Below are 9,597 nucleotides of genomic sequence, written 5' to 3' on the forward strand. Positions count from 1 at the left end.
GTTTGTGGTCTCCATATTTTCTGCCGTTGTTTAAGTACTGCTATATTTATTAAGCATGATTTTGTGAGTTTAACTAAAAGACAACAGGAATGCATTCATTTTATAAAGAAACAAACTAAAAGCAGTGCTATAAGAGAAAAAAAATCCACAGGTAACTAAGATTTCCACAAGAAGAGATTGAGCTCTATGTACATTTGATTAGTGGAGAACTTTTTATTCTTGTTTCCTGATCTTCTTAATGAGGTGGACACTGATGACGACAGACACCATGATGATCAGACCAACAGAGAACACAAAGGTCCCAGACAGATGGAGACACCATCAGAGAGACCTGCAAACATGATAAAAGTGTCAGAGCAAAACCAGAACAGGTTCAGCTACATTAACCTTTATGTTATTATTAGCAAAATGTTTTATCTGTCAGTCTTACCAGCACGTAGGGTACAGAAATCCTGAATCTTTGCCATTTTCTTCGTCCATCTGAGTTGGTTGCTATAGTTACAGATGATTGTTTCATTCAACAGGTGGACACGGAGGGAAGCTCCAGAGTTGGTGACCTTTGATTGCTCTCCTCCCTCCTGAGAGCAGGTTTTGGTGTCACATCTGAAAGTGCTGCTGATGTCTGAGTCCTCTGTGCTGCAGGTCACAGTGAGGTTACAGGAGTCTGAGCTGATGGACACAGAGTCTGGATTCAGATCAACTGGAGACACTGGATCTGATGGAGGAAAGTAGGTGGAGGAGGTTTAGAAACATGACAGCAGATGTTCTCTGTCAGTGTCTGAAATGTTAAGAAACCTACCTTGAACTGTGACCATGTATTCAGCTAATGTTTGGTCTTTATCCCCTGTCATTCGTGCTGTATAAACTCCACTGTCTGCATCTTGTAGATTCATCAATTTCACTGAGTAATTTTCCACAGAGAACTCAACCCTTCCAGTGTAAACTTCAGAGACTCTTGGTTCTCCACCAGGTGAATATCCTACTAAAACATTGCTTGTATTAAATTTCCAGAAAAGAAGGTGAAATTCCTTTGGATCATTATCCATGACTTCCAGAAGTACATCATCTCCTCTCTTCACAAACACAGGAGTCGCAGCACTGGACCCTGTAAAACAGTAGATACATGATAATGAAAACTAAAACTCTAACTCAATATACAGCATAGTTTTTAATGTCAATACTTTATCTTACATGTTTGCTCTCCATCCTTTATATTTAACCATGTGACACCTTTTCAGATGTGTCTGGTTGAGGAAATCAAGCTCATGCACCACCTGAAGACACTTGCACTGCCACTGCAAGGACAGCAGAGGGGCTGCAAGGGGACGTAATGTTTTGTCTTGTTCCTGCTGACAACTATTCAATGTGTTCAAAGCTTTACTTGAAAATCAAAGAGGCAAACCTCTTTCTACAGTATATTAATAACTCTTGTCACATGTTGCCCCATGACAGAGAACTCTTTACATTTCTTTACACCTCTGCACAGTCTCTTCTGAATAAAGGAGACTTTCTTCCACTTTGTCATTTCTCTCTCTCCCCTCTTGTTCCATCTTTGATTCTTTTCTCCATCTGTCCATGTCTCAAAATGACCTCAAGCAGCCTCAGATATTTCTTCGTGGTTGTACATGTGTTCAGAAGACTTCACTTTGTCATAATCTATCATAAATCCAGAATGGGTTCTGCTTGAGCTCTCGTGTTTAGAAACATGACAGCAGATGTTCTCTGTCAGTGTCTGAAATGTTAAGAAACCTACCTTGAACTGTGACCATGTATTCAGCTATTGTTTGCTGTTGATCCCCTGTCATTCGTGCTGTATAAACTCCACTGTCTGCATCTTGTAGATTCATCAATTTCACTGAGTAATTTTCCACAGAGAACTCAACCCTTCCAGTGTAACCTTCAGAGACTCTTGGTCTTCCACCAGGTGAATATCCTACTAAAACATTGCTTGTATTAAATTTCCACACAAGAAAGTCAAATTCCTTTGGAGCATTATCCATGACTTCCAGAAGTACAACATCTCCTCTCTTCACAAACACAGGAGTCACAGCACTGGACCCTGTAAAACAGTAGATGCATAATAATGAAAGATACAATTCTTTCTTATAACATTACATATTAATTTAGGTCTTAACTTGTTCAATATAAGGAAGCAATTCTTATAAACCTTAAACTTTTTTCTGATATAACAACACTCTTTCAGGTTGCGTGGGTGCAGTAAACAAGACCTAGTTCAAAGTTCAGTTCGCAGAGATAAGAGTGAACTAGTTCAAGTTCATAGTTCACATTTTTTAATTTTAAAGTTCATAGACTCCAAACACATTCATTTTCTCTGATTTTTTATTTATTTATTTTTTTAAATAAGCAGCTTCAACCTACAGTATTCTTGTTCAGTAGAATCGCTGACACCTGCCCATCCATCCTCAGCGTGTGATATTTTTTACGCCAGGATCTGTACTGCCTTTTTGATTAACCACTGACTGTATATACTAAGAAATAACTCAAATAAATGTGTACCTGTGGCTTCAGTGCAGAGCATCAGTCCAAGTATCACAGAGAGAGAGAGAGACATGGTACAGCTTCTTGCTTTGTCGAATGTAACAGTGTGAAGTGTTTTCCACCAACCACTGCACAACAAGCTACAGTATTGACATCATGGTGTTTTTCTGGTTTCGTGGTGTTTACTCTTAAATGCGCATAGGTCAACTTCTCTCATCCAGTTAACTCTTAACACACTTTTTACTGCTTGAACTCTTTTGATGAAGACTGAAATCAATTCAACTATGACACTATTTCTCAACGAAGCAAGTTTAAATGTAAAAGTATGAACCAACATAAATACTATCATCTTCTACAAATCCTCCAGGTTTGTCTGTATTAAACATGTGTAGCAGTACGATGCGTGTCTGCTCTTGAATGCAACCTGCTGCTGTTGGGCCCTAGGGTTTTTATGGCCAATCAGGGCCTGAGGCTGGGGCTAAGCTCTTTTCTGAGAGTCGTCTCTATTACCACTGCTCCCAAATAAGACTCGACTGTTTCGGCTCCCTATTGTAGCCCAACACAGCAAATATATATGGTTAGTGTGTTGATAAGCCTTTTTGATTCAGTGTTTTTATGAGAAGCCTAATAATTGTCTAATTTTGTGCAGTTATTGTCTTACAAAAGTATTATTACTTTTGTTTAATATTTTAATAAAATTGTGCAAACAAATGAACAAAACGCTGCAATCAAATCCACACATGTAAAAATGGAACCAAACTCGGAAAACAAATGGTACAAACGTCTTTAGTTCATACTGGCATTGAGAGAAATCAGATGCCTCAGCTTTGATGGGCTGATGCGATTCCTTCTCTCTGTGAGTATCTGTCCTGTACACCCCTGTCTACTGTGTAGGAACCTGTGGTCCTCTTAATTCTCCCCCTCTCTGGAATTTAAATTTACGGAGTTGTTTTGCAGAAGAACTCTTCTAACAGATCAACCTTTTACACCTTAGCCATAAATGTGCCATGTCCGAACGCGGGACAGGCCCACGCTATCGGACCTCCCTGATGCTCTGGACGTCATCTGAGCCAAAAGAGACAGATTTACACTTCTTGTGGAATGTCCCACTCTTGTTTCTGGACTAATTAGTCCTGAATCGAAAGAACATAAACATGATATCAGGAACTACAAAGAATGAATTGACTCCTTTTGGATTCGAAGGACAAAGTCTAGAAGCCTTATTGTGATGTTCAATTATGTTTTAAACTTGTGATGTACTAATTTTCTTTTTCAGAGACGAATGCAAACATACCATTTTAACAGGTTTTGCCCCCCCTCTTGGAATGACCAAGAGAGCGAAACACTGATAAGCCGGTCGTAAATAACTTTCTTTCCCCAGAACCAGACTCTGATCTGCATTTTCCTCTGAAAAGCACCTAAGTTTTATAATATGACTATCGAAAATGTAATAACCTGGTAAGTTATATATTATTGTTCAGGAAGTGCTTACGATCACAATGAGACGATTTTGATCCTTGTACGATAAAGCTAGCCCAAATTCATATAATTTGTCACAGTAAGGATGGATCAACATTGCCATCAAGTGGCTATCTTTAAAAAGTATTTTCTCTCTTTTAATCAATTGTTGAAGTTAAAGAATGTTGAAACTTAGGTATGTTCTTATACTAATAGTAGCTATTAGGCTAGTTGAAATTATAACTGTTGGAATTGTTATTTTAGAAACCTCAACCTTTTATTATTAGCAAAATGTCAATGTAAAGAGAACTTGAGTTTATTAATTTATTGATGCTTTTGAGTTACTTTGATGTGGTCATTCTGATACGTCATCTTGTCATGTTGTAATGTTGAGTGTTGTCGCATACGAAAACATTGCTAACGAGCCATGATGAGTGATGGAATGATTCAATTTAGTAATATAAAATAGGTTAAGAAGATCAGGCAATAAGACACCTCAAGACAAAGGAGAAGGCGTTCTCTTCTCTTTCCGTGCGAAGATTATGGAAACCCGATCCAAACACGCCCTGAATAATTAACTCATAAAACCAGAGAGACGCACCCATTTCTCCGCACTTTAGGACTTTTATACTCTTTCCGCCGCTCTTTCGCCGCACTTTCTCCGCACTTTCAACTCTCCACTTTCTGTTTACGTTTTACTTAGTCTTCTTCTTTACGTACTTAGTCACGTTTATACTTAGTAACTTTAAGAACAACTTGAATATTGACAATACGGTCCTTTTCAAGCTCTGTTTGTTTCTCGTCGGATGTTTTTCCCGACGTACGATTTTTATAGTGACTTAAATATTTTTCTAGCTTTATTCATTTTTATACTCTACGAACCGAAGTACTAACCAACATCGTTTATAAGTTAGCCAGCGTAGTCAGCTGGGATATCAGAGAAAGACCCAATCTCTTCGACGGATCAAGAAATCAAGAAGCTGTTGCCATAGCAACGACATCAAGAAGACGTGACGATCCAGTTTCTTTCTTCAAACCCAAAGACATTGCCAAGTGTCATCTGCCTTTGACTGAACACCTACAACGCTCTCAAGCAAAGCTGGGTGTTGGAGTTACAGCTCAAGCAACAAGTCCTATCCACTGGTCCCAGAGAGACCTGCATCAGCTGTGCCGCTTCGTCACCACGTCGTCACACCGACGCTCCGCCATCACCGACGCCGAGAAGACTCTACAAAAGTAGGCTTGAATCGTTCCTACCGCTTAAGACAAAGAGTTGGTGTCACTACTTTGAAACTCCCTACTAACATCTTTTAGAGAAGATTGATTAGATTAGGTATCAAATCCATTCCCTTTAGTTTAGGACTTAAACATCTCCATCTCTCACCATCGCTCCAGAAATTAACTATTTCATACCTTATTATATTCGTTCATTTGATTACACTCCTATATTCTATTAGTCCCTCATTTATTCATAGTTGTCACTTTATTAAATAAATATTTGTTCACACTTAAGAAGTTGTTTGTGATGTTATTTTACGGCAGAGAATGACTGGTACAAATTGTAGTAAAGGATTCACTCCTTCAGATATGCAAATTATTGAACTGAGACTGATAAATTGATTTAAACCGTGTTCTTCCTACGATAACAGGAGGTGGTGCCCTAACGAGACAATTAAAAGGTGTAGACTACCCTACAACTGTCTTAATCAGACAGCCACAGTCTTTCCCCTCTCTGGTTTTACATAATGGTACGATCCTAAGTCCACATGGTGTGCCCATCAAAACAAAGTTCTGCCCCTCTTTCCTCACACAAGCAGAGATGAATGAGCAAAAGGGGGGGAAAAAAAGAATAGTGGAGCTGACTCCCAGCAGGTGAGAGCCGGCTCTTCTGATTCATTACCAAGCATCGGCTCTTGGAGTCGGCTCTTTTGCTCATGACACATCACTACTCCCTGCTCCTCCCTCTGGGTCCTTTGGTCACTGTTGATTGTTATTTACAGCAGATGGCGGCCTATTCATTCTACACTTCGGTCATCCTAGCGTTATAGAGATGGGATTTATGGCTCTTTGAAGGGAGCCGGATCTTGAGGATCCTATCAAAGAGCCGTTCAAAAGACTGACTCATTGTTACAATCATTTATTTTTTAGAAGTCAACTCGTTTTTATCAAGGAAACAATGATTGGTAGCAAACATTCCACAAGGTGGTGCCATATCCTCATGCTTGAACAGTGAAAAAACTTTGTGGCACAATACAAACTACACAGGCTTCAGATAACTTCCATGCAAAACAACTTTATTGTAAAAATGTCCAAACAAGATAACAATACAGAAAAAATATAAAAATAACACCTAAGAATAAATAAAATGTATGTATATACAATAAAATAAATAAAACTATAAAAAATAGGACTTGATAAAAATGTGAATGCAAAATTCTAGAACTATCAGAACAATATAAACAATAACAAAATGTGAACGATAAGTGTGAACAAAATTAAAGACATCCCTGAAATAATAAAGCAGTTGCATCCGTTTCAGCTTCTCCTTCCTCAGGGAGTGGCTGCTGGCTGGGTCCAATGCTGCTTTGTATTGGCCACTTGGTGCAGACTGCTAGCATGCTGCCTGTAGGGCGAATCCTTAACGGGATGTTTTAATGTGTGAAGGAGACCTATTTTTCTGTTTTTTCCTTTTATTTATGATGCTTTGAATTTAGTATTTAGATTTTGTTTTATTTTCCTGTTACTTTATTGATTGTTATTTTCTGTTATTTTGTTTACCTGATTCAGGTTAGTTTTCTGTTTAGTTTGATGTAGCTTTATAATTCATCATTTAATGTTACACATTATTTGGTAATTTTGTCTGGTAAGCTTCTTCTTTTGTGTACTTTATTTTCCATATTGTAAATTTAAAAATTAATTTTCCTTCTTTTTAGATTTTTCTTGGTCGACTGAAAATATCATTTTTCATCACGGTTTGTGCTCCTGTTTGTTGTTTTGCTCATTTGTCAGATTCAATTTGTGTCACGTAAGCCCCATTAATTTTATTTTCTTTCACTTTCAGTTGCTGTGAGCCCAAGGTGGTGGTCCTGGTGCCCTGGTGGTGGTCCCGCTGTTAATGTGTGAGTGAGTGCAGCTCCTATACTCCAGGCTGTCTTAAATTGTCCTCCCAAGAAAAATCCACTTTGCATTTAGATTATAGAAAATATTTAAATATTTGTGTTTGGGTTTTTTATAGAAAAATTTGTGATGACATCTCAAACACTGGAATATAAAGGGTAGAAAGTGAGAAATGAATGAAGTATTTGATATTTATGAATAGGACTGTGAAGGTTCTCAGTCATCCAGGTCATGATATATCAAAAACTAAAAGTTTTAAAAAAGGCAACTGGACTTGTAGAGTTTTTGAGAAGACGTTTCTTTACCACTCATCCGAGAAGCTTCATAGGTTCTGAACTGCTGTCTACAAGTCCAGTTGCCTGTTTTAAACCTTATTTTTTTGGGGATATTTGTGAATAGGACTGAAGATGATTAAAAGATTTATACAAAAAAAAAAAAAATATTAACATGTGCTATTACTATGGCATTTTTGAAGAAGACACTTTTTGTCCCTTAATGGTAAAAATAGAGTATTATGGGATTTGTTTTTGAAATATCAAAATATGTTAAAAACGACACACCTTTGCCAAATATCATAGCAACAAGCATAACCAACGCTAAGCAATCAAAAAAATAAAAGTCACATGAGAAAACTAGTTTCGGCCTGAGAACCAACTTCATGAACAAATATGTAGAGGCTTTTGTCACGTCTAATGTAAATACAGTGTAAAATTATGAAATGTCTCTTTGTGCTTTTAGATGTGGTAAAATCATGTTTACAGTGTCATGACTCCTCCAGTAGTTGTCTCTGTTTCCTTTTGATGGTGGTTTACAGGTGAATGAATGGAGGGTTGTATGCATTTTACAAAGAAACAAAAAGCAGTAGCATAAGACAAAAAAAACTAGAAGAGGTTGAGCTCTATGTACATTTGATTAGTGGAGAACTGTTTATTCTTGTTTCCTGATCTTCTCCATGAGGTGGACACTGATGACGACAGACACCATGATGATCAGACCAACAGAGAACACGACTGTCTTCACCAGACAGATGGAGACACCATCAGAGAGACCTGCAAACATGATAAAAGTGTCAGAGCAAAACCACAACAGGTTCAGCTACATTAACCTTTTTGTTATTATTAGCTAAATGTTTTGTCTGTCAGTCTTACCAACATGTAGGGAACAGAAATCCTGAATGTTTGCCATGTCATTCGTCCAGCTGGCCTGGTGAGAGCAGGTTTTGGTGTCACATCTGAAAGTGCTGCTGATGTCTGAGTCCTCTGTGCTGCAGGTCACAGTGAGCTTACAGGAGTCTGAGCTGATGGACACAGAGTCTGGATTCAGATCAACTGGAGACACTGGATCTGATGGAGGAAAGAAGGCAAAATTAGGGAACAAATGTCTTTTTTTGTCACTCAGTTGCTCAATTAAATCCCAATAAAAACAGACAAACTGTGTGTAAAGCGTAAAACCACTAACATTCCAAAAGATACTGTAAGACCAGTTATTTCATAATTTATTTATTCAGTCTGTCAGTCTTACCAGCATGTAGGGAACAGAAATCCTGAATCTCTGTCATTTTCTTCGTCCAGCTGACCTGGTTGCTATGGTTACAGATGATTGTTTCATTCAATAGGTGGACACGGAGGGAAGCTCCAGAGTTGGTGACCTTTGACTGCTCTCCTCCCTCCTGAGAGCAGGTTTTGGTGTCACATCTGAAAGTGCTGCTGATGTCTGAGTCCTCTGTGCTGCAGGTCACAGTGAGCTTACAGGAGTCTGAGCTGATGGACACAGAGTCTGGATTCAGATCAACTGGAGACACTGGATCTGATGGAGGAAAGTAGGTGGAGGAGGTTTAGAAACATGACAGCAGATGTTCTCTGTCAGTGTCTGAAATGTTGAGAAACCTACCTTGAACTGTGACCATGTATTCAGCTATTGTTTGCTGTTGATCCCCTGTCATTCGTGCTGTATAAACTCCACTGTCTGCATCTTGTAGATTCTTCAATTTCACTGAGTAATTTTCCACAGAGAACTCAACTCTTCCAGTGTAACCTTCAGAGACTCTTGTTCTTCCATCAGGTGAATATCTTACTAACACATTGCTTGTATTAAATTTCCAGACCAGAATGTAAAATCCCTTTGGATCATTATCCATGACTTCCAGAAGTACATCATCTCCTCTCTTCACAAACACAGGAGTCACAGCACTGGACCCTGTAAAACAGTAGATACATAATAATGAAAAATAAAATTCTAACTCAATATACAGCATAGTTTTTAATGTCAATACTTTATCTTACATGTTTCCTCTTCATCCTTCATATTTAACCATGGGACACCTTTTCAGATGTGGCTGGTTGAGGAAATCAAGCTCATGCACCACCTAAAGACACTTGCACTGCCACTGCAAGGACAGCAGAGGGGCTGCAAGGGGACGGAACGTTTTGTTTCGTTCCTGCCGACAACTATTCAATGTGTTCAAAGCTTTACTTGAAAATCAAAGAGGCAAACCTCTTTCTACAGTATATTAATAACTCTTGT

General features: G+C 38.4%; 2 protein-coding genes across 2 annotated transcripts; both read right to left on the reverse strand.

Moving 5' to 3' along the window:
- Window positions 1-275: 275 nt before the first annotated feature.
- Window positions 276-1,805, reverse strand: LOC311488884 (CD48 antigen-like; the record flags this gene model as incomplete). Its single annotated transcript, XM_084545746.1, has 4 exons — window positions 276-331; window positions 431-715; window positions 800-1,105; window positions 1,754-1,805. 4 exons carry the CDS (start codon window positions 1,803-1,805, stop codon window positions 276-278), a joined length of 699 nt encoding a protein of 232 aa, XP_084401872.1.
- A 6,196-nt stretch (window positions 1,806-8,001) lies between these two features.
- LOC311488885 (SLAM family member 5-like) lies at window positions 8,002-9,378 on the reverse strand (the record flags this gene model as incomplete). Its single annotated transcript, XM_084545747.1, has 4 exons — window positions 8,002-8,123; window positions 8,596-8,880; window positions 8,965-9,270; window positions 9,357-9,378. 4 exons carry the CDS (start codon window positions 9,376-9,378, stop codon window positions 8,002-8,004), a joined length of 735 nt encoding a protein of 244 aa, XP_084401873.1.
- Between the last annotated feature and the right edge of the window lie 219 nt (window positions 9,379-9,597).

Source organism: Chelon labrosus (assembly GCF_963514085.1).
Source record: "Chelon labrosus genome assembly, chromosome: 6".
Classification (NCBI taxonomy): domain Eukaryota; kingdom Metazoa; phylum Chordata; class Actinopteri; order Mugiliformes; family Mugilidae; genus Chelon; species Chelon labrosus.